Source organism: Sarcophilus harrisii, chromosome 6, assembly GCF_902635505.1.
Source record: "Sarcophilus harrisii chromosome 6, mSarHar1.11, whole genome shotgun sequence".
Lineage (NCBI taxonomy): Eukaryota > Metazoa > Chordata > Mammalia > Dasyuromorphia > Dasyuridae > Sarcophilus > Sarcophilus harrisii.
Genome location: NC_045431.1, coordinates 177,408,286 through 177,436,143, shown reverse-complemented (window position 1 = coordinate 177,436,143; position 27,858 = coordinate 177,408,286). Strand labels below are relative to the sequence as shown.

Below are 27,858 nucleotides of genomic sequence, written 5' to 3'. Positions count from 1 at the left end.
GCAGCTACAAGGGCTACTTAGGTATATCTGAATCTGGATTTCAAGCACCAGGCTGCCCTCGAGGGAAAGACTGGGAGGAGTGCAGCTAAGGGCAGGTGTCCAAGACCAGAGCAAGCTTTCCAGAAGTTCTGGACTTGTGGCTACCCAGACATGTGTGCAAGAGTATTCCCATTCATTCAGTAACCCCACAAAGTGTTACGCACTTAAGTGTCTGCCCAGGAGCACTTAGGATGTTTAGTAAGTGAGGAAGGAAATAAATCTTTCATCTCCACTCCTTAGCAGCTACCCAGAAGGGACCGTATTCATCCCTTGAAAAGAAGATGCTACACATATATTGTATCTAGGATATACTATAACATGTTTAACATGTATAAGACCATCTGGGGGAGGGGGTGGAGGGAGGAAAGGGAAAAGTCAGAACAGAAGTGAGTACAAGGGATAATGTTGTAAAAAATTACCCAGGCATATGTACTGTCAATAAAAAGTTATAATTAAAAAAAAAAAAAAAGAAAGAAAGAAAAGAAGACGCTAACACGAGCCATCCCTCAATTTAATATAAATGTTTTCTAGGAATGTGGGCCAATGACCCCAAGGGGGAGAAAGTTCTGATTCTCTTTTGAAGGTCAAGTTTACTTTGGACCCAAGTCCTTTATGGGAGGGGGCAGCCCCTAAGCTTTAAGTAACAGATTGAGGCAAAGGAAGGAAGCGTATATGGTAATGAAGCAGGATAAGGAACAGAAGGCCAGCGCTCAGGACCCAAGGGTGGCCAATGCAGGCTCTGGCAAACAGGTGAGCATGGCAGATGGGACGAGGGCTCTCCCCAAGGGTCTTCCTTTGTTACAACATGAGCCAGGGATGGACACGAGAGACGATCACAGAAGAAAGTTTAAAAGAACTATCCCGGCTCTGCAGTCCAAGGCCCTGGGGTCAAATCCTACCTTTAAAACCTAGCCTACCCAGGCAACCCCAGAGAAATTCTCAACTCTCGTAGCTAAAGGGCTATAAAACCAGGATTTGGCCCCAATATTTTCCGAGATCCCTCCTAGATTCAGAGCTATCATTTTCCTTAAAAGCAACTGAATGGTATAGTTGCAAGAGCACTGAGTCTGCAGACAAGAAGGTCCGGATTCAAATACAGCTCTGGATGCTGGGTGTGCCTTACAAAAAGGAATTGGACAAAGGAAGAAATGAGGAAATCAGCTCTGGACAAACGTGTCATGCTTGCTGGGGGCCAAGGAACTCTGCTAAGACTTGGGGATCAGTGCTTCCTGATTATATCTTTCTACATATAAGGACCACAAGTTTCAGTTTTCCCATTTGTAAAATGGGGATGAGTACCTCTGGCATATTCCTCACAGGATGGCCAAGAATATCAAGTGTTAACACTATTAGGTAAAGTGGTCTGTGAACCTTAAAATCACACTCAGACTAGTAACAATCATTCTAATAATTCTCTGGATATTTCCAAATCCTTTTTCTAAACATGTGATGTTAACATCAGATGACCTAGCAGCACATTTTTTGGATTAAATAATTGAAAAGCATTTTATTTAAAAGCCAAGAAATCTGCAAGCAGATTGAGCAATGAAGATTTTCTGAACCCAAAGAGAGCCTTTGATGCCTCATTTTTCAAAAATCTCCGATGGGTCTGAGTAACACTGAGAAAATCTGACTGATATCACACACACACACACACACACACACACACACACACACACACAGAATGGAATTCATATAAAACCTCCATTAAGCAAACATCCCCTCAGTACCAGCCCTTCTAGAGTCAGCCTTGTGTCCATCTCTTCAGTGTGGAGTTGGTCTCGAGGTTTTTTTTTTATCCCTGTATTTGACCATTTACACATCCAGATGCAGACACCTGACACCATCCAGTCCCAAAGGGGGAAATCCGGGCAGCCCAAGTACCTGTTACAGCTGAGGGGGAAAAAGCTCCTGCTACTGCCTGGCCCTGTCCACACCCCTCCTCACTTGCTCTCAAGCCCTCCGAGCCTTCTGAGCATCTCCTTAGAGTATCCAGGCTGCTGCTGCTCTACACTAGTCAGCTAGCTCACTTTCCCTGACCCGGTCCTGAAGGCTGCAGCTAAGGGGCCCACACAACAAAGGAATGAGCTGACTTGGCAAGAAGCCCCCAGCCCCTCCTCTGCTCGCAGAGCTTTCAGCCACTCCAGAAACAGAATTCTCCATCAGCACGACCTTTCTTGGAGGGAGCAGAAATGTCTCAGTTTCATCTTTTATCATCCCAGGCACGAGAAGAAAGTATAACTTGGAGTGTCCATCTCCATCTCCCTCTCTTTTCCCCCCCTTCCTTTCTTCCTTCCCTCCCTCGGTCTGTCTCTCTCCCTCCCTCCCTCTCAGACACACACACACACACACATACACACAGACAGAAAGCAAACTTATTTCTAATGGTAAACCTTCTTGTCTCTCCCCAATATATTACACACAAAACTTATTTATTTTTCCATCTTTTCTTTTCCCTTGGGATTTAAAGCCCATATGACACCCCTTTGGGGAGGTAGCCCAGGTTTGTGGGGAATTCCGTGGAATGCATGACCAAGACCTTAAAGCTCTCCTTCCCCATCAGCCCTGACCACGCCAAGATGCCCATCTCCAACTTCACAGCAATACCTCCCTCCAAAAAACCTCCAGGAACTATCTTCCCCTCACCTGGACCGCACCCCCAGCTCCCTCTGAGGACCACACTGCCTTAACCCTTAGGACACTCTCAGAAAACACAACACTACAGGACACAACAGGACAAAAGGAAAATCAAAGCAGAAGTCAGTGACCTACTTCTTCTTCCCGTAAAGGCAGCTAACAAAGGCGCCAAACAAAGGCTGTAGGAGCCCACCACCAGCAAGGTCAGTAAGGTGATATCATAGTGTCGCTGAGACTCGGCCGGAGGGGTCAGGGTGGAATTGATGAAAACTCGGGAAGAAACCTCCGTTTCTGTGCAGCTTCGAAATCCTCCGGGTCCGGTCATTTAAAAGGATCGGAGCTAGCTCAAGCCTGGTGAGCTGCAGCCATGTTCACTCGCTCCCACTCCTTCTGCTCGCTCTGAGTGAATTGGGGGGGGGGGGGGGCGCATATCTGTCAGCTTGCTCCAAGGTATGCAAGATCAAACAGTGAGGAGGCAGAGGACAGGATCAGGGATGGAGATGCGGAGCCTGCCTCTGGAGGGCATCTCCACAGCCGGCGGTTCGGAGGGCTCTGTGGGAAACCCCTTTGGTGAGAGGCACCGAAGAACACAAAGCATCTTACAACCTCCTTTGGAGCTCCGGTAACGGCACGGGGAGAGAATGGCAGAGTCAACATGGCTGTCAGCTTCTCCATAAGAAAGGCTGGCTCCCAAATACCTCGCCCACAGCCGGAGCCTGGCCCCTAATATCAAAGTGCCATCAGCCTCTAACTGATGCAGCCTGGAGGAATAAGGAGGGGGGAAGGATGTAGGAGGGGGGGTCCAAAGGCAGCACACACAGCACAAGTCCTGCATATCAAGTCGCCTTAGCATAACAAGGTTTGTATTATTCAAGTCACACACACAAATACATGAATAACAGGCAATTCATTCTATATCATAACATATCACCACAGATTCAACTACACCCCAGGAGAAATATCTTTAAGGAGAAAAACTTAATGATAATCCATTTTAATCCCTTCTATAATGCTTCTTTTGCTACCTGATGTAAAAATTCCCAACGTGCCATACATAGCCTTAAGGTTTCAATTCTATGACTACTATCTCTGAGGGAAAAGAGGGCAAATTAAATCTAACTCAACTTAGCCAGCATTTATTAGACGCCTTCTCTATACAAGTCCCTGAAAAGATCTAAGACACAGAGAGACTATGCTAGGAGCATTTCATTCAAATGAGATCTCTCTAGGGATTGCTCAAATGCAATCCAATCAGCAGGTTTTCCCCAATGCATCAGAATCTTCAAGGCTCCACTCCTCAAGCATCCCTCCTGAAGCCTGTCTAGCGTATTATTCCCAGCAGCCTTCAAACACAGATCAGGTATCCTAGATGAACAAAGTCTTTCCCCCCGGATACCTAATTTCCTTGTATACCTCTTCCCTCTCTCACCCCCTCCCTTCCCTTCCACAAAGAATTGTTATTTCCATCTTCATTTCCCCACCCAGGATTGATTCACACCAGGAATCAATGTTAGGAAAACTATGAACATAATAGATCATATGTTAATAATACAAAGTCACATGATTCTTTCAAAATACTTTAACCTTGTGGAAGAAAGAAGAGGGGGTAAAATAACAGATGCACACGAGTAAACAAAGCTTTGACCAACATGCAACACCATTTCTGTTACTAAAAAATACAAAAGTGCAGGCATACAAGAGTGTTTCTTTAATATGTGAAATAATACGTACCTAAAACCAGCAGGCACAAACTAGACAAAACAATAACTTCAGCAAAGCAGAAGGATATAAAATAAATTCATGCAAATCACCGGTCTTTTTAAGTATTATTAGCAAAACCCAACGGAAGAAATAGAAAAAGAAACTTCAAAACAAGTAAAGAATGTAGAAAATACCTAGGAATCCACCTATCAACACATACACAGAAAATATGTAAATATGACTATAAAACACTTTCCAAATAAAGATAGACCTAAATAGATGGATTGATATTAACTGAACATGGTTGGGCTGTGACAATATAATAAAAATGCCAGTTACTATCTAAAATGCCAAAACTACCTAAATACTACCTAAAAATAAATACCATGCTGATTAATGGATTACTTTAGAGTTAGGGAAAAATAAGAAAACTCATCTTCAGATTCAAAATATTAAACTTTGTAAGGGAAATAACAGAGGGAAATGGCAAGAAAGGGTATCTAGTAGTACCAGATCTCAAAATTATATGAAAAAGCAGTAATCAAACTTATTTGATATTGCCCTAATAATCAATGGAATATATTAGGTACAAAAAACAGAGAAGTCAAATGAGTATAATAGCCCAGGCTTGGATAAACCCAAAGATTTTAGCCAGAAGAACCAGGATTCCAATTTTTAACATATAGTGATTGTTTGGGCTTTAAAAAGCTCTATAAAGTGTGTGTGTCCTGTCAGATTGGCTAAGATGACAGGAAAAAATAATGATGATTGTTGGAGGGGATGTGGGAAAACTGGGACATTGATTCATTGTTGGTGGAGTTGTGAACGAATCCAACCATTTTGGAGAGTAGTTTGGAACTATGCTCAAAAAGTTATCAAACTGTGCATACCCTTTGATCCAGCAGTGTTACTACTGGGATTATATCCCAAAGAGATTATAAAGAAGGGAAAGGGACCAATATGTGCACGAATGTTTGTGGCAGCCCTTTTTGTAGTGGCTAGAAACTGGAAACTGAATGGATGTCCATCAGTTGGAGAATGGCTGAATAAATTGTGGTATATGAAAATTATGGAATATTACTGTTCTGTAAGAAATGACCAACAGGATGATTTCAGAAAGGCCTGGAGAGACTTACACGAACTGATGCTGAGTGAAATGAGCAGGACCAGGAGATCATTATATACTTCAACAACAATACTAGATGATGACTAGTCCTGATGGATCAGGCCATCCTCAGCAACAAGATCAACCAAATCATTTCTAATGGAGCAGTAATGAACTGAACTAACTATACCCAGAAAAAGAACTCTGGGAGATGACTAAAAACCATTACATTGAATTCCAGTCCCTATATTTATGCACACCTGCATCTTTGATTTCCTTCACAAGCTAATTGTACAATAATTCAGAGTCTGATTCTTTTTGTACAGCAAAATAATGTTTTGGTCATGTATACTTATTGTGTATCTAAGTTATATTTTAATATATTTAACATCTACTGGTCATTCTGCCATTTAGGGGAGGGGGTGGGGGGGGGTAAGAGGTGAAAAATTGGAACAAGAGGTTTGGCAATTGTTAATGCTGTAAAGTTACCCATGTATATATCCTGTAAATTAAAGGCTATTAAATAAAAAAAAAAAATACAAAAAAAAAAAAAATATATAAAGTGTGTGTGTGTGTGTGTGTGTGTGTGTGTGTGTGTGTTCAGTCATTTTATAGGGTGCAGGGTTCACTCAATAGAGTCGATTCAAATTACCCTAAACATAGGACACAAGCATTTATCTTATTATATTTCTGATTTTGTTTACACCCCCAACTAGAGAGTGTTCTCTTGGCTACAGAAATGATAAATAAATCTTCCTGTTCACATCCCAGTACCTTTTAAAAATTCCTTCACCACAGGATGTCATACTCCCCTAAATGGGTGCTCACCCTCCCATATTCTAGAAGGATACATGATAATGGTCTTGGAAGAAACATTAGATCTTCCTACTGAAAGGCAAATATTCTTTCAATATTTATGTCTTAGATATTGTGTGCCCGGCAACAAGAAGATTATATAATGATCAATTCTGATGGACATGGCTCTCATCAACAATGACATGATTCAAGCCAATTTCAATGATCTTGTGATGGAGAGAGCAATCTGCACTCAGAGAGAGGACCATGGGAACTACATGTGGCTCACAACATAGTATTTTCACTCCTTTTGTTGTTTGCTCATATTTTGTTTTCTTTCTCATTTTTTTTCCTTTTTGATCTAATTTTTCTTGTACAGCATGATATTTGTGGAAATATAGAAGAATTGCACATGTTTAACATATATTGGATTATTTGCCATTTGGGGGGGAGGAGTGAGAGAAAGGAGGGGGAAAAATTGGAGCACAAAGTTGAAAATTATCCATGTATATATTTTGAAAACAAAAGGCTTTAATTTAAAAAATAAGCATAATAAAAACATCATGAAAATTTTTTTAAAAAAGAAATTATGTGCATTTTTCTCCAAAATAAAATGCATTTATGAAGGCAAGAAAAATAAGAATGTCTATCATTTAGAGAACATTAAAAATGTTTCACAAATCCAAGTAAAGGCTGCCAGGAAGGCCCTGGGCTTTTTAAGCTCAAACTCCCATGGGGTCATAGGACCCTAGGGCTAGAGCTGCCATTTAGATCAAGTCCTTACATATGCAGAGGAGGAAATTGAGGCTCACAGAGAAGTGACTTTCAGAGTTCCAAGTTGGAAGCCCAAGTGATCCCTTGCCTACCCCTAACTCTGATTGAATCATAAGGTTCTTTTAGGACAAAGTTATATCTAAAAAGAACTGTTAAAGACATTTGGGAAGGAAGCCTGGGAGAGAAGTGAAAGGACAGAGGATGCAGGCCTTCCACTGCTATTTCAGGAGCCACAAGGAAGAGTATTGGCCAAATGAGCCTGTTCAACATCTTCCCTGAGCCTCAGTCTCCTATGCTGTAAATTGAGGGGCCCCCCATGTTCCCTCTCAGCTGGGATCCTGGAACAAGGCTCACTTTGCTAGCACAGATCCTGTTGAAGTTTAAATGGATTTTTAAAAACATTTTCCCCAATTACCAGCCATTTATTTCCTCTCCCTCCCAATGCTGGTTCCTAAAGCCTTCACACTCTACATAACAAACAGCATCTGCCCCACAGGACTGGAGACAAGCAGATGGCAATGCTGGGTGGGGCTGGGCCCTTATCACCAGGGGGCACTAGACCATTAAGAGTCACCCATCAGCCTACTGTGCCTGCCATTTACCCAGGGTACCTGCTCAGTGGCTAATCCTCAACTGGAAGCAATGCTCATGTATGTGACATCCCCCTCTTCAGATAGCCCCAGCTCCCTCCCCATACCTCACACTGGGCCATTCTGGGCCTTAGTCATGGCGCAAGCCTCCTAGTGCCACCTCCCAAGCACTCTCTGTGCTCTCCATCTCTTCCTTCCTCCTTGAAGATAGTACCTCTGGCACAGAGGGGGTCTGGAGGGAATGAGATTAAAGGAGGGGAAGAGGCAGGGCCTGGAGGGAGGAGGGCAGCCAGAGGCAGGGTCTGGGGGGAGGAGGGAAGCCAGAGGCAGAGTCTGGGGGGAGGAGGGAAGTCAGAGGCAGGGTCTGGGGGGAAGCCAGGAGCAAAGATGATTGATTAGTCATTTCCTAAAGTAGCTTTTAGACATCAAGGGTGGACTAGCAATTTTTCAAGAGGAGACATTCTCAATTTCTACCAAGCAATCAGCTACAAGCCCCCAGTGTCAGTAAACAGCAGCTCTGCTGAATCTGTATAATTGAAACAAGAAAGGCAAAAGGCCCGCTACACTCCCCTTTTTCAGAATCTCCAACCTGCAGCCGGAGGCTGTCCCCAGCAAGCAGGCAGGCTCCCGTTTCTAGGGACAATCCCTAACAGTCCCAGAAATTAGCCAGGTTTCTAACACCGGCTCCCACGTATGTGATGGGGTCGGGGGTGGCCTGACAAATATACCGTCCCATTTTTTGGTCCCCAAAATGGGTTTCTCCGATTATCACACAACTGGGTAAATACCGATTTATTCTATTGGGTCAATCCCTATTTTGTTTAAAGGACAGATGGAGGTCAGAATGCAGGTTGCCTGACTACTTCTTCAGTCCTCCAACTCTCTCTGCTTTTAGTGATCACCTCCCAGTGCCCCCTTCATTCTTTCTTCTTCTTCCTAGCCTCCCAGTAGATTCCTCTTCCCACCCCTTGCTGGTCATCAAGCCTATGTTTCACAAAACTGTTAAGGAGCTAAATGAAATGCATCCTCTGGACTGGGCTGGAAGTGGGACAGCACCACAATGATAGGATCTGGTGGGAACATGTGATCAATAGTGGCAATGGAGTCTCCTCCATCCCAAACCACCCTGCTCCACATGCACAGCAGCCCTGGCCAAGGAGGAGACCCCTACTGAATCTTACTCAGAGCCGGCCTGGGCTTGCAGCTTGCTACACTCAGGCCCACACTATAACTGCTCCAATCTACAACACAAACAAACCTCAGCACCCCAGGCACTCCCAGGGTAGAATAAGTCTTTCAGTACCTTCCTATCTCCCTACATTTCAACATCATTGTTAGTTTTGATTCCTTCTTAGCCTTTTATAGATCTCAGTCTTATTCCCCCAACTAGAATAAATATGTGTTCCTTGAGGACAGGGTTTGTGTCCCATAAAGAGGTCCCTGGCCCCCTCAATGCTCAGCACAGAGTCATCACTCATTAATTATTACCCGATCTACTCCTCCACATGCCAAGTGAAGAATCTCTTTCCACGTTTTCTGGTGGGTATAGCTAACCAAGTGACAGTTATCTAAACCACCATGAGTCATCCCTCTTTTTCCCCAACCTGTTAGGTAGGCCTAGGAGGGCAGAGCTGCCTTCCCAGGGTGGCAAGGCTCAACAAGTCAGGGAAGCTGCCTGCATCCTCGGAGGAACATTCATCATTTTGTCTACGCGTGCACCACACTGCCCAACGTTGGGTCTGTCAGAAAGCAGTCTGGTCCTCATCTCACCAGCCCCGACTTCCATCCGCTCCCCTGGCCCTTGGTTAGAGGGTTAGTCTTCCTTCCTCCTTAACCTCCATCTACTCCACTTCATACATAAGTATGGTCATAACCATTAGCCAACAGGGGCATGGCATGAACCATTCTGAGAGGGGCTTAATAAGTAACTCTTGGAAACTGAGGTCAAGCAAGATGAGAATTATACAACAAAACCACAGACAGATCCATCCATTTATCCTATTCTGAAGATGCCCATTGGGTTTTCGACTTGAGCAAAACCTGTCAGTGTGGCTTTCTCCCACAAGGATTTGAGCTTTCATACCTAGGGAGCTTGTGGACTCAGCTTTTTGCACAGACATGTGGCCCCATGACTAGGGCCCTGTATGGGGGCAAAAGAAGCAAGGATCATTAATGGCGATGGGTAGCAGAAGGACATCACAAACAACTAAAAAGCATCTCAAATGGCCTCAACGGGGAGATCTGGACTCCAAGATCACAGCCACCTCCTGCTTTTCTGCTATGTTCCTTATCTGAAGCAGGAGCTCTAATAAGCAACCACAACACAAAGATCTCTTGCAGAAGCAGTCATGCTCACTTAGCCCCAAATTCAAGGCTTTCCAAATTGGAAAATTCATGAATTGAAGTGCATTTCCTGACACATGTAGTATGTTTCATGGAAGAAAGAGAGAATAATCCAAATAACTCAAATAGAAAGCATATAGGGGTCACTAATCTGTAGATAAGGCCACAAACTGATGGTTTTATTATTAACTATTTTGTTGTAGTTTTATTTTGCTATATATTTCTCAATTGCATTTAAATCTGGTTCAGGCATTTGGTAATATTGTGACAGCTCTATTATAGAGTATCCTCCCTGGGCAACAAAAGTCAGTGTTTGGAACATGCAGGTCCAACAGGAAAGGGAGGCTAACTCACAAAATGGCACCCTCAGGGACCCCTTTTAGAAAAAAGGCATTACTCCATAATGCCAGGAGTTGCCCCAATCAGAAGCTCAAACTGAGGTCTCTTTCTTGAGAAGGGGAGGTGAGCTGACATACATTTGTTTATAGCCCCTGGATCTTCTGCCCAAAAGACTGTCCTGTGTCCAATATGCATTTAGGAATTTTAATATTTATATGAGATATAAGACCTCTTCTTATCCACAAATGCTTACGGACTAAGTGACAGGTATTTTCAACATCATTGAAAGTTTTCAAATAGATGGTCACTTAAAAGATTGCTATTTACATTGAATTCATCAATTCCTGAGGACACCACCATCCCCGAGATTCTTCAATTCTACTTTTCTATGGAAAGGGGTCTGGGTCTGTGGTTAAAGGACTGGGGTCAAATACAGGCTTCTGCCATTTTTAGTTTTCTGTTCTTAGACAAGTCACTATTCTTTCTGTGGGTCTCACTATCCTCATTTGTAAAATAGGGAGCTTAAACAAGATGATTTCTAAAGCTCTTTTCCAGTTCCAAATCCTACAGTCCTAAGATCCCATGTTTACCTAAGATTTTTTGTTTAAATACATCAAGAGAGGAAAGAAAAACCTAACTGGGTCAGGAATAGATATTTTATATTTACATTATTTTGCATAACATAACCATTAGCTATTTCAGAATCCACCTTATTCTTTGGGTGTGTTTTTTTTTTTCAAAGAAAAGGAAAAACTATAAGCAAATTAAGAATAAAATGTCTTAATAATTAGTCAGAAATCTCAATTAAATTAACAATGATCTTAATATTGGAGTAAGGGCCTTATATTATGGGCCTTTAAAAGGAGTTGGGCAATGGTTACTGAGCTTAGAAGTTAAAGCCAAGAACTAAACCACTCCTGAATGCCCCTCCCTTGTTTTCTACATTAAAATTTAATGATTCATCCATTCCAAGACCTCACTGAGTGCTTTTATACACACACACACACACACACACACACACACACACATACACACACACAGATACACACACTTTAGTCTCAGCATCATGAGCTTGGCGTCTGCCTCCTACATTCTTTAGGGAAAGGCCTGGAATGGCAGGCAGTTTGGGATGACCTAGGATATAGCCTGGGAGAGAGAAAGAGAAAGTCTCAGAGCTCTCCAAATATTAGCATAGAGGCAGCTCTCCCCAACTTGCCTCACCGAGTCCACTGTGATGAGACACAGCTGCTCCTCCCTAAGGTAGATGCTAGCCCTGCTCATATCCCAGTTCTGTGGCTGTGCAGAATCACCATTTATGCAAATCAAGCCCGGAGCCCCCATCCAGCAGCCACCACTGCCTGATCATGCAAGCCTCAAACCCAAACAAAAGCATTTAATTAAGACCTAAAATAGCATCACTTACAAGAGTACATGGACACAGTCTCTTGGTGCAGGGGAAGATGAAGGGAAGAAATGGTCAGGTGGTCCGCCATTTCCTCTCAGCATGATCTTAGGCTGGGCTAGAGAGCTGGCTGTTTCAGACCCGCAGGATGCCTTGGCTGCCGCTCCCTCCATCCACGTTCAGTCAATCTCCTCCTCCCATCCATCCTCCCCACTCTAACCCAGCCCACAATTTGCCTCTTTATCTCTGTTTTCTCCCATGGGGCTCCCTTGGAAGGCCGCCTTCAGTGAATTTCTCTCTGCTCAGCAACACCCAGGATGCCCCGATGTTGAACCTGGTTCCTCTCCGAGCCCTCTCGTCTCCTGATGCTAGCTCTGCTCTCTGGGCAAATCACCACACATCACCTAGCTCGCTTGCATCAGAGCTCCAGGCCCTGCCCCTGAAGTTCTGACAGACCACTTCCATGGATGAGAAATAATCTCTTCCCATATCACCTAGCAGGGTGGAGGCCCCAGCTTCTGAAAACCCAGAAAAACTATACAGCTCAATATAGGTTTCTAAGAGTATGCTATTCTGGAAAGGTAAGAACTCGAGCTATTGTGCTTTTTTGTCTATTTGTAGAAACAGAGTTGACTTGGAAGGGATCCCAGAGGTCAAGTCTAGTCCCCCCTTTTTGCAGAAGAGGGACCTGAGATGTCCAGAGAATGGTAAAGCCTTAGAAAAGTCAATAGTCAAGGTCATAGTCAGTGGTAGAACTAAGATTTGAACTGACTCCAAATCCAGAGTTCTTTCCATGGCCCCACTAAATTCAGCACCTCTTAGAACTGAGTTCTACAGAAGGCTTTGCAAGGGTAAATGTTGAAAAATTACCTATGCATATGTTTTGTAAATAAAAAGCATTAATAATAAAAATAAACAAATAAAGATAAATTTTGGGGAAAAAAACTGTGTTCTAATTTTGTTTAGTCATTTTCAATCATGCCTGACCCTTCATGAGCCCATTTGGAGTTTTCTTGGCATAGATACCAGAGTAGTTTGCCATTTCCTTTTTCAGCTCATTTTACAGATAAGGAAATTGAGATAGATTAAGTGACTTGCCTAGGGTCACATAGCTAGTAAATGTCTGAGGCCAGATTTGAACTCAGGGAGAGGAATCTTCCTGACTCCAGACCCCAACACTCACTGCACCACCTAGTAACCCAAGACTAATTCTGGTTAGGGAACAATTAAGTGTACTTTCTGCTTTAAGTTCAAATACATATGTGTGATCATGTTAATCTGCTTTCTACAAACCTCTATTTACTACATAAATGAAACTGCACTGTAAGAATCTGGAATACAAACAAGGTCCCGTCAATAAGCTCCCGGAAACACCCACTGTTCTAAGCCAGGGTTAGCCCCCAAAACTCCTTCACAACCACCCCAGCCATGACAATAAGTAGTTTCCTCTTACACCCAAAGAAGGATCTTATTCCCAGTCCTGGGAGTTCTAAAGGTTTATTCTAAGCACCAGCAGGTATAGGCAGATCGTTACCATAGCATGCTACAATGTTGTTCCTTACAGAGATTAACAGTTACAATGTGCTTTCCCATCACAACCCAGTCAAGGAGGTCCTGAAAGTAGTGTTTCTGTTTTATAGATGAAGAAAGCAAAGCTTAGAAGGAAAGCAATTCAAATAAGGAGTAAATTGCAGATCCAGTTCTCTAAGTCACTGACTCAAAATCCAGTGTTCCTTCCACTCCTCTCACAGACCAAGAAGGTAGGAGGCTTTGGGGTGCCTACTGATGCCTCTCTTTGTTCCATTAGGACACCGCTGCACCCCACATTTCCCATTATTCCTGCTCTGCTCTACATCTGCACACTGGTGTGCCCACCCGCTTACAATCTCTGCAGCAATCAGTCCCCAGACTCTGGGCTCTGGCCAAGGGGTCCAAGCAGGGCTCAAAAGTCAAGCCAGAGCAGCCCTTTCCCTGAGGGAGATACCACATATTCCAATGCTGCAATGACCCCAAAATCTCTCCAGCACTTCTACCTGGCCATGTCCTCTGCTCAAAACCCCTCAATGAATTTCCTCCTGTCTCCCAAGGCAAGGTAAAACTCTTCCACGTGACATTCAAGGATGCCGACGATCCAAAACCATGTTGCCATGGAAATCTCTTCTCTGATGATTCCCAACCCACCAGAATGAGTGATGTCAGAGTCAACCTTATAGGACTCCCGACTGTACTATTGGAACTCAGTTTCTCCTCTTCTCCTGAAGGATTTGTAAGATCCTATAAACCCAGCTCCAATGCCAACTTCATGAGGTTTCCTTCAATTCCCCGAGTTCCCTAGGTGATACAGTAGATAGAACATTGGGTATCGAGTCAGAAAGAAATGAGTTCAAATCCAGCCTCAGTCACTTACTTGTTTGTGTGACTCTGGGCTTAATCGTAATCTCTTCCTCAATTTCATCATGTGTAAAATGGAGATAATAAACAGCATTTACTATTCAGAAATAAAATGAGATCATATTTGTAAAGCACTAAGCACAGTGCCTGGAACACAGTAAGCACTTAATAAATGCTTATCTTCTTCCCTTGCTCCCTGTACATTTAAGTGGAGTTCTATCTACTGTGAGTACTAACTACTGAGTACTACGGGGTACTGCCTACTGCCTACTCATAGATTCCTACATTTCATTTTTCTAGAAGTACTTAAGTCCAAGGTGGTCACTACTATTAATAACAATAATAGTAATAGCATTTATATAGAACTTTTATAAAGGTTTACAAGTCACTTTGTAAATATCTCATTTGATTCTCTGAAGAGCCCTTATTATCTTCATTTTACAGATGAGGAAACTGAGGCAGAAAGTTGGTGTGACTTGTCCACACACATTTGAGACTGGACTTAAACTTAGGTCTTTCTGCCTCCAGGCCCAGCAACTAGCTGCGGATCAGTCAATGAATCCTGGCCAATTGATTGTTACACAAACACTCAACTTCCCCAATTCCTCAGAGCTTCCCACAGAAGCTTAAAAGAAGCTTAAAGCTGGACTCATGTCTAAGGACTACCCGACCATCATCCATGCCGAGTGTTCCTTCAGCCTCCACTCAGGCTTCTCTCTCTCTAAATGTATTAAACCCCTCCCTGCACACACACACACACAAACACACACACACCCTCTCACGTGTATAATGTTTTACACATTTCTAAAGTGCAGGTGATGTTAGGATTAATGCCGTAAGAGCCCCATTTTATGGAGGCAGATGCTGAGGCCCAGAGAGGGGAGAGGATTTAGCTTCTAGTCAGACCTGGTTCATTACTACAGCTGATCATTTTATGAATTAAAAGAGCCTATAAAAATCATCACTGACACAGGCTCCCCACCTGCAAGCCACAGAACTGGACCCTGCAGCATGAAGACCAGACCGATGGGCCCTCCTGAGGTTCCTAGCCTTGAAGGAAAACACTGAAGATATGAATCACCCCTCATCATTGCTCCTGGAGCCAGGCAAGGACATATACTTGGAAAGACCATCAGATCATAGAAATAACCTTGGAGGCCACTGAGCTCAATCCATTCCTCACTTTTCAGATAAGGAAACTGAGGAAGGATTAAATAACTTGCCCAGGATCACATAATGTTGGAGGTTGGATTTGAATTCAGGTTCTCTTAGATCTGAGACCAAATCCCTATGGACTACTCTACAATGCCTGTCGCTCTGAGTGAAGCTTCATGGGAGTCACTGTTTCCCTGACAGAAGCCTTGGGTACTAAGCCTGTGAACAATTAAATGAGGCTTCCAGAAACAAAAATGCAACACCCCTTCCCCTCCACAAACACACACACAGACACTGGCCATGCTTCTGCAGAGCTAACTGAAGCATTTCCTGTGGTACTATCTCTGAAAGGACGGAGGCAAGCACGAAGGTGCCATGAACATTTTTAAAGGCATCTAACACAAGACACAAGCCAGATTTCGAATAGGCCTTTGAAGGGGCCTTCAAGCTCCTCCCCATTTTCTCCTCTGGACAGAGAAGCCAGCCCTTATATACAGAAGCCGAGTTGCTCAAGGCTGGTGTCCAGTTCAATCCCATGAAGGAATTGATAGAAAGCGAAGAATCTGCTGGCTGAATTCCTGCTGCTTTCCTTGGAGCTTCCTCAAGAAGAAGAAGGAGGAGGGGGAGAAGGGGAGGATGAGGAAGAAGACAAATAAGGAAGGGGAGGGGCAGGAGGAGGGCCACCCAGCTGATGCCCATTTGGTTTCCATTTCCCACCAAAGAAGTCCTCTTGTACATGCCCACTGGACACTTGGCTGACCCTGCTTTCTTAATTCTAGTGACCAGCCTCTCTCCATTCTGGCAAAGGTCCTGACTAAAACCATCCTGATGATTTTTTTTAAGGCAATAGGTCTTGCACAGAGTCACACAGCTGGTAAATATCTAAGGTAGGATTTGAACTCATGTCCTCCTGATTCAGAGCTGGTGTTCTATCCTCTGTACCACCTAGCTGCCCCTCCTAGATGAGCATCAAGGAAATACTGCCTGAAGTAAGTCAGTGAAGTTCAGAAGAAAGATTCTAGGGGTTCACTGGAGGCTGGTTTGAGGAGTGTAGAAAAAAGAAGATAGATATTATTTCCTGATGAAACCACATCAATCATTTTTTTTTTGGGGGGGGGGGCTAAAGCAATTGGATTAAATGACTTGCCCAGTGTCACACAGCCAGGAAGCATCAAGGGTCTGAGGACAAATTTGAACTCGTGTCCTCCTGACTTCAGGGCTTGGTGCTCTACCATCAATCTTTATCTTACAAAAAAGATTCTTGAAAAAAGTCTTTAGTACTTTGAGTGAAGTGAAAGATGAAGTTATTTGCAGTGATAGCTAGAGGCAATGGTGGCTTTAATATTCTATCTGTAACTAAAATAATGTAAACAGTTTACATTTTTGTGTTACTATTGATTACACTGTCAATAAATTATATAGTTAATGAATTTAATGTCAAATTGATCACAAGAGATTAGGAGTTTTGCTATATAGATATATATGCTTTCTAATGTTTATGGGAAAAGAGAGTTTTTTTCCAAGTTTATTAAATAATACATAATAAACTGGTGCAAAGACTTTAAATTAGTTGGTTAATTAATATGCAATGTTGTGACTACAGTTATTCATGAGGAATATACAAAGATAGCCCTGGATTACCCTGGATCTCTGATTAGAATGAACGCGGTATCATGCTTATAAGTAGGCCGAGAGGCGTCCTACAAGTGATATTGGTTGACCTTATAAACCTTGTTATGGGGAAAAGCTAAAACCCTCTCTAATGGAGGAATTCTCAGGTAATTTCTCAAAAGGCCTCTTACCAGCATGCTCAGCTGGAAATTGCCAAGGAGGCACCAAAGTCCCCTTCTATTTGTCTTTGGGACCTCAGTTACTATTTATATAAAATGGGGAAGAGTAGTCAATCTGGACACTGCATAGCCTCAGGCAATCTACCTGTTATTCTGCAAACATTGCTCTTTTCTTACTTGGACTTTTAATATTAAAGCAATATAGAAGGGAGGCAGGCAGCCCAAGCAGGTAGTTTCCAGAACCTGCCCTCAGAGATCTTCAATTTGAAACCTAAATCAGAATTGTAGAACCAGGGGTCATACCCCAAAAAGCAGGTCCAAAAGGCTGGGTCTTCCTGGGCACCGATTCATGCCCCAATATGCTATAGGGAAGGGCTATATTCCAGGAAATAGTCAAGAATCTGGGTCAGATCATCAGCCCTAGGCCTTTGCTTTTGAGAAGCCATATGAAGCCACAGAGAAGGACTGGCTTTGAAGTCTTGAAGCCCTGGATTCAAGTCCCCCTGATACATTTTGGCTATGTGACCCGGGCACAAGATTTAACTACTCGGTTCTCACAAAAACAAGAAATTACAGGGGGGCTGCAACAATGGAGAGATGGACAAGATCCCAGGTAGTAGGCCCAAAATAGAGAAAGCACTTGGCTGGCATTTCCCAGATTTGCCAGGAGAACAGCAGAGACTGGACACAGAGCCACCTCATGTCACCAATGGCCCAGACACCCAGGGGTACCGATTCTTACCAGAAGTGGACCCACGCTTGGCTCTCTGGGAGGATAAAGCTTGCTCAGGGTAGAAATTCCTGGGCTCGGTGCCTCGCCTCCTACAGGAAACTGAAGGCCACACTTTCATTTTGGGAACAGGTATTTTACTCAGTCCCAAGGGATCATGCTTAGACCCATTCCTGTCTATGACGGGTGGCAATTTCCGTGTGGAAGCCTGTGGGAAAAGAGAAAATGTTTAATCTCCATAACTGGGCTGATCTTACTTTGTTTTTTAACAGTAAAAACCTAAAAGTAAAAATTTAGCCGAAAATAGGGGTCAGGGAACCTGGATCCAAATTTCATCCCTAATTATTTCTTGAGGCCTTGGAGAAATCACTGAGGTTCTCCCAAACTCAGTTTCCTCCAATTGAGAAGCTTGACAGGACAAGGCAATATCAAAGGTCCTCTTCACCTCTCAGTCCCAGGAGACAGTGGCAGGGAACATTAGCTCTAAAGGGTAAAGCTGCTTTGCTTCAATCACAATCTGGAACCCTCTGGGAGAAATACTGGAGGAAGGGATAGGTTTGTTGCCATGGGCTTTGGGAAGAGCTTCCTACAGCAATGACTACCAGACCACCAAGGGCCAGGTTGACCACCATAATGGGCAAGGCTGCAGGTAGCTGACCCAGAAGCAACTGATCCCAAACTCCCTGGCAGCCAACACTTCTCTTCAAAGGGAGGGCCAATTTAGCCCTTAATATTCTAGGGGGACGACCAGGAAACTAATGGATCTCTTCTGTTGGAAACAAAAACAAAAACAGCCAAACCATCTCATAAATGGAAATTTGGGGTTTTTATTTAAAACAAACAATCTAGCCACTGCCTCCTCCTGCAACTAACAGATGTTGCCCCAATTAAAGGAATAGTCCAAATGCCATGCTCTGTATCTGTCTTACTGTCCAGCATAAATACCTCTAGGGTTTGATCAGATGAAGGAGCAGAGTGATTAAGTACCAGACAAGAAGACCTAGATTCAAATCCTACCTCAGACATTTACTAGCTATGGGAAACCAGCCATGTCACTTAATTGCTTTGTGACTCTAGTTTCCTCATTTTAAAAATGAAAAAGCTGGACTCAATACGAACACTTAACGTTCCTCAAGAAGACTCAGGCAAGTCCTAGATCTCCTAGTCAAGCTTAACCCAAGTGTCGCCCAGTGTATCCAGCAATAATGATTCAGGCCGAGATGAGAAAGGGCTTGGCCCCCACCATCCAGCCTCAAGCTAAGCAGCAGAGTCAATTCCAGTCTCCCTAGAGAAGATAGTCTCAATTGAGATACTTGAAAAGATGGAAAAGAAGGGTGGATCATTTCTCAAATCTAGGAATCAATTTCACATAGTAAATACTGACTGAGGAGTGATGGAGAGAAGCATCAGTAGTCCAAGAATAAGATCTTCCCACTTCCTATTCAGGACCACACCAACCCCAGGTTTCTGGATATCCATTCTTTGCATGGCCACCAAATGATGGCATTTCCCCTCTCCTCTCCATAAAACTGCTTAAACTTCTCTTACACACAAGGTCTTCCTCACAAACTCAAGCTATGACCCCTGAATGACAAAGCCTCCATCCAAGCAGAGCAATTAATTCTTCTTCCAGGGATAGGTCTTTCCATACTTAAAAAGATAACAGCGCCCCATCTCCTTTCAACTAACTCTCATTATAGCCTAGTCTTGAGACTCCTTACCATACTGGCCACCCTTTATCCTCTAGACACTTTCAAGGTTGTCACCATCATTCCTAAAATGAATCTGGATCTGAACATAACTTCTACTAAGAGTTTGAATGAGTCACAGGTCAGTGAATGGAACCAATACTCCATGGCACCTTTATTTTTCCTGAAGCAACTGTGGTTAAGTGACTTGCCCAGGGTCACACAGCTAGGAAATGTTAAGTGTCTGAGGCCAGATTTGAACTCAGGTCCTCCTGACTGTTCCTCCATGGCACACTTAATGGCCAAATACTTGCACTTTTTCCCTTGCATAGCTGCTTTATGTAGAATCAACAGTCCCCACAGATTCCCAGATACACACTGTTCTCTGGCCATATCCCGCCCCCATCCTGCAGTTGATTTTTTAAATGCAAATTTAGGATTTTATATTTATTTTCATCAAATTTCATCTTATTAGATTTAATCCACCATCTTAGGCAGTTGCCGTCTTTTGAGATTTTACTTCCCATATCTAACATGCTAACAATTCCTCCCAGGTTTGTGTCATTAGCAAATCTGATTAGCAAATCCATCTTTGCCTTCATTTGAATCATTGATCAAAGTGTTAATCAGCACAAGGCTGACAGTCTCCACCAGAGACCTCCCATAAAGCTGACATCCACTGGTTAGCGACCAATCCCTGGGTCTGCTCCCTGGATGAGCTCCTGATGCACTCAAATGCTCTGTTAACCCAGAGAGCCATTCTGCTGCCGGCCCACAGCTGAAGCCCTTTTTTCTTGGCAGAACCTAAGGCAGAATATACCGAGGATCAAGGCTCACCTTCCATCTCGCTGAGTTTCTCCAAAGTTTTCCCTTTCAAGTAACCTTATGACCACCTCAGAAATCTCCAAACTAAGAGGTCATCATCCTAACAGGTCAGTGTTTAGAAAGGTCATCAGTCTGTTAGGTGAAGAGGATCTTTAAAAAAAAAAGATGATAAGGAATGAAGGCAAGGGTATGAAGCAAAGGTAAACAAGGAGGGCAATCCAGGCGGGCAGAACAAAGAAGGGAACGGCATGGAGACGAGATGGGAGGTTGTAGGCGAGAAACAGAAGGCCAGTTTGGATAGACCATAAAGGAAGGTGAGCAATACATGAGACTTGGATGATAAATTTGTGAAGGGCCTTTAAAATAAAACACCAGTTTATATTTCTTTCCAGAAGCAGAAATTCAATCTCCATTTATTAAGTACTTACTGTATGCATGGCTGATCACTGTGGATACACTGAAGGGATAGTCCTGGCTCCAAGTCAAGGAGCTCACATCTAACAGAGCAACAACTAGGATATGTAAGCTACAGACTAGATAAATCGGGGACAATTAACAGAGTGACATCCCTAGAAACAGAAAGGGCTGGGAAAGACTTCCAACAGCAGTTGGGACATTAGGTAGAACTGAAAGATCAAGAGTGGAGGGGGGAGAGCATTCTGGGCTTCAGGGATAGCTAGAGAGAATGCCCAGAGGAGAGAGAGAGAAGTGGTGTTCATGGAACATCCAGAAAGTCGGAGGCCCTGGTTGGCAGGGGACATGTCAGGAAGTGAGATGTAAGATTGGAAAGGAAGAAGAGGTCAGGTGATGAAAGACTTTGAATGCCAAACTGAATATTCTGTATTTGCAAGGCTTTAGGGACCCACTGAAGGCTGCTTAGTCACTGGGGAGGCAGAGGTGATATAGTCTGAGCTGTACTTTAGGAAAATGGAAGACAGAATGGAGTGGGGAGATATGACAAAACAAAGAGGCTTAGAAGAATCATGGCAACAGGCAATTTTGGAGAGGACTAGCGAAGATAATAAATTCTGTTTGGACCTTGGAGTCAGGAAGACCCAAGTTTAAATTCCATCTCAGACACTTGCTAGCTATGTGAGCCTAGGCAAGTCACTTAAACCCTGTTCTCAGTTTTAAATATAAAATGGGAGAAAAATACTACCTGCTTTCCAGGATGTGGTTACATATATTAAGACTTGCTCTTATGATTATTGTTCATGTCCTTGTTTAACTTCTTCAGTCCCTCAAAACATGTGAGCTTTAATGATGATACAGAGGCTAAAGCCCCCAGTCTCAGATAAGATCTCCTCATCTAATCCTTCTCACACGGGAAGAGACTTCTCTATGGCCACTGAATCCTTCAGGATGTTCACACAACTCATGTCAATTTGCAAGCAAATTACATTCTACCTCCCCTCACCACTGAGAGTGAGATTTAAGCAGACAGCTATAAATGGGTGCCAAGTGCTAGCAGATCAATCTCCTCTGAGCTCTTTCCCTCTCTTGGAGCCCATTGGTCTCTTCCAGTCCCACAATCCCACACTTCTGGGGCCCAAATGGAAATACCAGCCAAGCTCAGCAGTCTACATGAGGAAGATAGAGGAACAACCCAAAAGCTGCAAGAACAAACCCCTCAGTTTTCATCAACAACCTCCTACATGGCTATAGTTCATCCAAGTTTGCAAAAAGCATATATTTTTTAATATTACTACCCCCATTTTAAAGATGAGAAAACTGAGCCCTAAGAGGGTGGGTTAGGGGATTGCCCACAATCACATAGCTAGTAGTAAGTGGGAGACAGAGAATTTGAACTTGGGTCTTCCTGCATTTTACTGACTGGCTGACAGAATTATTAAGAAACCTTCAACACAAATCCCCCTCCACTTATTTATTTATAGTCTTTTTTTAAATTTTTCTTTAACATTAGCCCTTGCAAAACCTGTGTTCCAATTTTCCCCCCTTCCCCCACCCCCTGCCCTAGGATGGCAAGTAGTCCAATATATGTTAACATGTTAGAAATATATATTAAATCCAATAAATGCATACATATTTATACAATTATCTTGCTGCACAAGAAAAAGCAAATCACATCAGAAAAAAAATGAAAAAGAAAAAAAAATGCAAGCCAACAACAACAAAAAGTGAAAATGCCATGTTGTGATCCACACTCAGTTCCCACGGTCCTCTCTGAATCTCCCTCCATTTAGAAACCAGCCATCTTCCCAACTGTGGTTCTGCCTCCAGTGACTTTTGAGCTACTTTCTGGATTCCTCATCCCACTCCCCTCTGAGCCAGACCCAAGGAGTACTTACCAGGGCAGGATTGCAGGCCGGCGGAGCCATTCCCAGCTCTCCCTGCCCTTCCTGGGTGACCAGGGGCACTCCCACATCTCTGTCCTTACTCTTCTGCCTCTCGGTGGGAGCTCCATCAGAGGCAGGAGCTCGAGGCTCTTGCTGAGTGGATTCTGCCGTTTTCACGGGGGTATTGGGGGCGTCTGCGCCCTTGTGGGGCCCCATGGCTCCAGCCCCAGACCCAGGTAGGCGCCCTGCCTTGGACGGATTGGCTCGGGGGACGCCTCCTCCGTGGTGTGCTCTCAGTTTCTGAGCTGCTCTCGGAGTCTCGTGGGAAGCATTTCTGGAATGAGTTGTGACATGTATGACCTGGCTGCTAATGAGCTTAAGGAGGTGTTGCCTGTGGCTCTTCCCCGGGAGGACTTCTGCCTTGGCAGTGGCCTTGCCCTCAGCTCTCCTTGGCGCGCTTTTCAAGGGAGACTCGGCCACGGGGGGCCCAGGAGTCAGCCTGGGATCCGTGGCCGCCACTGCCACCACTGGTGGCTCTCGGGGCTGTAGCACGGCACGAGAGATAACTTTGGCTTTGACATTCTTGAAGTTCGGCCTGGGAAAGCTGATTTTCTCCATTTTGTGGAGGCCGTTTCCTGCTGCTGTCCCCGACTTGGGGGCTGGTTTTCCCAGGACTTTGCTGAGAGTGGGCTTTAGTGCCTTTATGGGGGCCAGTTTCCTGTTGGGGAGCTTGACCAGCTCTAGGGTGTTTTTTTCTATTTCAGAAGGTTTCTCCTTTGCTTTATCAGGAAGCAAGATGGGAAAGGTCTCGTTGGGGCACCCCAGGATAGCTGACGGGGGACAACTAACATCCTTGGGGCTGGAAGCGCTATCTGCCATCTCCCACCCCGACCCAAGCGATGGAGCCGCTTCCCAGCCCGGAGAAGGACCTCCTGCTCCTGGGGCTCCCACAGGGTGACTTATGATTCCTAGACTGCTGCCGGGAGAAGCCAACTCATTCAGCGGGTCTCCTAGCTGGTGTCCCTGTTCTTCGGGGTCACTGAAGGGTGGTCTGTCCACAGGACATTCAGCCTCTGACGGGGTACACAAAGTCTGCAAAGCAGGCTCACCGTTTGGTTGGTCTTTATATAAACCAAATTCCTGGTCCGTTAGAGATGCATAGGGAGCACTAGGACCTTCCAGACCTGGCTCCGGGGCTTGGACCTCCTCTGCTTTGGTTATTTCCTGTTGGAAACCATTGGTGAGAGTTCCAAGGAGCTTCTCTGAGGAGTGTGGGCTCTCATCATTGGCAGTGGCATCCATCTGCATGCCCGTGTCCGATATAACCAGGTACGTGGTGTTGGAGAGCTCAGAAGGCTCCTGGGCAGTGGTCTCCAGGGGGGTTCCCGAGCCCCCACTGGTTGACTTCTCGTTCATCACACAGATCTCAGAAGAAAAGGCAGGGGTCACTGGCGGCTGGCCAGGTTGGGGCAGGCTTCTCGGGGTATCTGTCATTTCCAGGGTACCCGGGCCCTCGCCCTTCATTTGCCACCCTTCTTCCAGGTTGAGTAAAGCATGGCCCATCGTCCCATTAGAATCTCCACAGTCGTATCTCCACTCTCCAGGCATGGAGGGCTGAACTCTCTGGGTTTGGGCAGCACAAGGCTGGGCACTGTTATACTGGTACTCTGGCTCCAACAGGCCCATCTTGTCGCTCACCCAGGGCCCCCCTGGAGCCTCACCACGTATCACTGACAGAGACTGTGCCTCCCGATAGATGTCCTCATCCCCAGCAAGCACTTTGGCATGTGAACTGGTTAAGGAAATCCTTTCCCCATCAGCCCCCAGCGTGTGCAAACAGGCTTCCTGAGCGTTCTGGGTGCCGAGGTGGGGAGCCGAGTCCCAGCGTGCATGAATGAAGGCTGATGGTGCTTCAAGTGCCAACTCATTCCCACATTTATCTCCTTGAAATAAGGAAAGCTGTGAGCCTTCTCGTGCTTTCTCTTCTGAATTCTGATTGTTCATTCTGAATTAACCGTTTCAGTTGGTTCAATACAAAGCCCCTCCAGCTGGAAGGTGAAGAAAAGTCAGCGCCCTAAATCACCTAAAATCCAACTTGTCTCCCGTTCAATGAGAAGGCTTCCGTCCCAAGACGTGCAGGCCATGGTTCTTTGTCTGACATTCACCAGGAAGGGAAACACACCTTGTTTCCTAAAATAAATAAAGAAACCTCAGTGTAAATTAAATGTCTGAGAATTACTCATCCTCACTTGACAATGCTTGCCCATTGAAGATTCAAGCTTGGAAACAAAAACTCACTCACCTAGGAGTTTATTATCAAGTTTCTGACCCACACCCTTTCCAGGGTCCCCTCCCTAATGTGGGGACCAGGAGCAAGGGGGAGATAGGGACTAGGGCCCCAGACACCCTGACTCTGCCCCAGCTGCCCTTTCTGCTCTGAGAGCCCCTGGGAACAATCCTGAGCACAAGCACTCCCCGCCAAGCACAGTCAAGGTTCATCCTCCAACCTGAAACCAGGAAAATGGGAGGCATGTATACTTGGGGAATAGACAGAAACACAGAAGTCCTTCTACATCTGACGTGAGGAAGGTCAAGATACCAAGAGCCAGATTTACGTTCCATTCTCATGTCATGGAAGTTAATGATGGGGGCCGGCATATTCTAGACATGGATTCTGTTAAGCCCTCAACCCTACCCAATCCTCTCCCATTGTCAGAATCCCACTGATAAAATTCCTAATGGAAGTCCAACCAGAGAGAAAGAATTTAAAACCCAGAGTCGTACAAGCTTGAGAAAAAAAACTGTCAACAAATAAATGCTCTTGATGTGTTCACTTCTTTTTTCTGTCTTTTTATCTCTCCCATGGTTTTTCCCTTTTGCTCTGATTTTTCTCTCCCAACATAATTCATAAAACAATGTGTATTAAAAATAAACTAAGCTAAACAAATAATAAAGAAATGGATAGATAAATAAATGAATAGATGGATGGATGGATGGATAGATAGATAGACAGGTAGATAAATGCTAGTGTCAAATGTGACTGAAACTCAAGCCACACACAGTGTGTGGCTACAAAAAGAGTTTTGAAAGGTCCCCAAGACAAGGCAACTCAAGACATGAAGTCAAAGACATTCAGGAAATGCTGTGGCTCCCAGGTGCCATGCAGATCCAAGACAAAGTCTTTTCAGGCTGGCACTGACTAAAAATCCTAGCTAAGTAATCCTAGTACGTAAGAAAGGGGCAGGCAGACTCCAGGGAAGCTGGCCTCCTGACCCTCACATGTGTGTGTCTCTTACCTGTCCGCTCCTTCCCCTGTCCCCCCTTGTCCATCCAATCCCATTTTCATGTTCTTTGAAAAATAGACATGCAATTCAGGCTGGCCAGGGAATCTGTTTCTCCACCACAGAGTGGAAGAGCAAGAGTGCCTACCCTGAATCCAAACACATTCAGAAATGTACTTTGTGTCGTAGGCACAAGACAGCATTGCTCATGGATGTACTGTGAGTCCCCAGGAAAGCTACTGAGATACTTATCTGATTGGCCCTCCCCCTCACTCCCCATCTGGCCTGCTGTTAAGAATGTCAACATAACTCCTCCCTTAGATGGATTCTGTAGAGCATGCAGACTTCACTGCAGAACACGGCATGTTCCACATTATTTCTCAATCCTCCTATAAGGTGACTAAGGTGACTTATAGATCCAGTTAGGGGCAAGAACACCAGCCCTGGATTCAGCACCAGAGTACTTGGATTCAGGACCAGAGTTCCTGGATTCCAATCTCACTCCTAAGGTTTAGCAACTCATTTTAGCACCAAAATCTCTACTTCCTCACCTGTAAAATGAGGGGGTTATAGGGTTATGGCATGAAATGATTAGCTCAAATGATATTTTATTTTTTCAACTACATATACAAATAGTTTTCAACATTCATCTTTATAAGACTTTGTGTTCCAAATTTTTTGCCACTCCCTCTCTTACTCCCTCTCTCCCTGATACAGCAAGCTCTGATATAGGTTAAATGCATGCGCTCCTTTTAAGCATATTTCCATATTTATCATGTTGTACCCAAAAAATAAAAAAACAGACCAAAAGGGAAAAAAACAAACTTTAAAAAGGTGAAAATACTGTGCTTCAATACATATTCAGGAGATAATTTTTTTAAAGCACTTTGTAAACTTTAAAATATTCTATAAACATTGGCTATTATGGTAGCTATAATTTATTATATCTACTCCTATTTAATCCTCACAACAACCTAAAAGGTAGATGCTATCATTATCCCCATATTACATTTGGGACTGAATCAGACAGACATTAAGTGATTTTCCTCAGACTGAATTTGAATCTGGGTCTGGCTCTGGGTCCAGTATTCTACACACTACTGGCACTTTCTCTTACACCTCTTAAGGGGCTATAAGTCAATAAATCTTAAGGAATATGAAGATTTGGGCAAGAATCTGAGGACTCAGCATCTCAGATACCTCACTTACGTGCCTTCTTTCCAGTTAAGGATCAGGAGTACTCCAGAAGACAGAGGTCACTTTGGAAAGCAAGCAGTCAGTGGTCTGTTCTTTCTCTGATCCCTGCCTTCAAGCACTCTCCATATACCAGGGCTGTGGGCCTCAGCACATTGTACCTCCCCCTCCTCTGCACTCCAGTTCATGCAAAAGTTTAAAAACTATTAAAAGAAAAAATTAAAATCCCCCAATTAATTACCAAATTAAAAATACTGAAAAATTAAAGGAGAGATTTAATAAAATATAAAGTTAAAAATAATTAAAATAATAAATAAGACTAGAAACTAGTTTTATGGGGGAATAAGCCTAATAAGACAGAGAAACCATTGGCTAATTTGACTTTTAAAAAAGAAACAAATCAAACAAGAGCGAATCACAAACAAAGTCAATTCACTGCTAATAAAAAGGGAAATGAAAGTAATTATTAGGAAATATTTTGCCTAATTCAATGCCAATGAATCTGACAATCTAAGTGAAATGGATGAATATTTACAAAAATATAAATTGCTCAAATTTACAGAAAAAATACTTAAAATAACCCTATTTTTAAAAAAAAGAAATTCCTCTCAAGCCATCAATGAGCTCCCTAAGAAAAATCCCCAGAACCAGATGGAATTCACAAGTAAATTCTACCAAATACTTGAAGAGCAATTAATTCCAAATCTATATAATCTCTTTAGAAAAATAAACAAAGAAGGAGTCCTACTAAATTCTTTTTACAACACAAATATGGTACTGGT

At 43.8% G+C, this 27,858-nt stretch overlaps 1 protein-coding gene across 10 annotated transcripts in view; it reads right to left on the bottom strand.

Moving 5' to 3' along the window:
- MTUS1 (microtubule associated scaffold protein 1) overlaps positions 1-27,858 on the bottom strand; it is a 125,209-nt gene that overhangs the window by 60,185 nt on the left and 37,166 nt on the right. For 4 of the 10 annotated variants that reach the window (XM_003772809.4, XM_031942191.1, XM_031942193.1 and 1 more), the window contains 2 exons: positions 22,614-24,791; positions 17,804-17,999 (listed from right to left, as the gene is read on the bottom strand). In XM_003772809.4, the coding sequence (XP_003772857.2) occupies positions 17,804-17,999; positions 22,614-24,605 (2,188 nt within the window). In that variant the 5' untranslated portion in view covers positions 24,606-24,791. Of the gene's footprint in view, positions 1-2,811; positions 3,057-11,746; positions 11,925-17,803; positions 18,000-22,613; positions 24,792-27,082; positions 27,280-27,858 lie in introns of those variants that run through there. The other 6 variants (XM_023505672.2, XM_031942189.1, XM_031942187.1 and 3 more) reach the window with 4 other exon arrangements.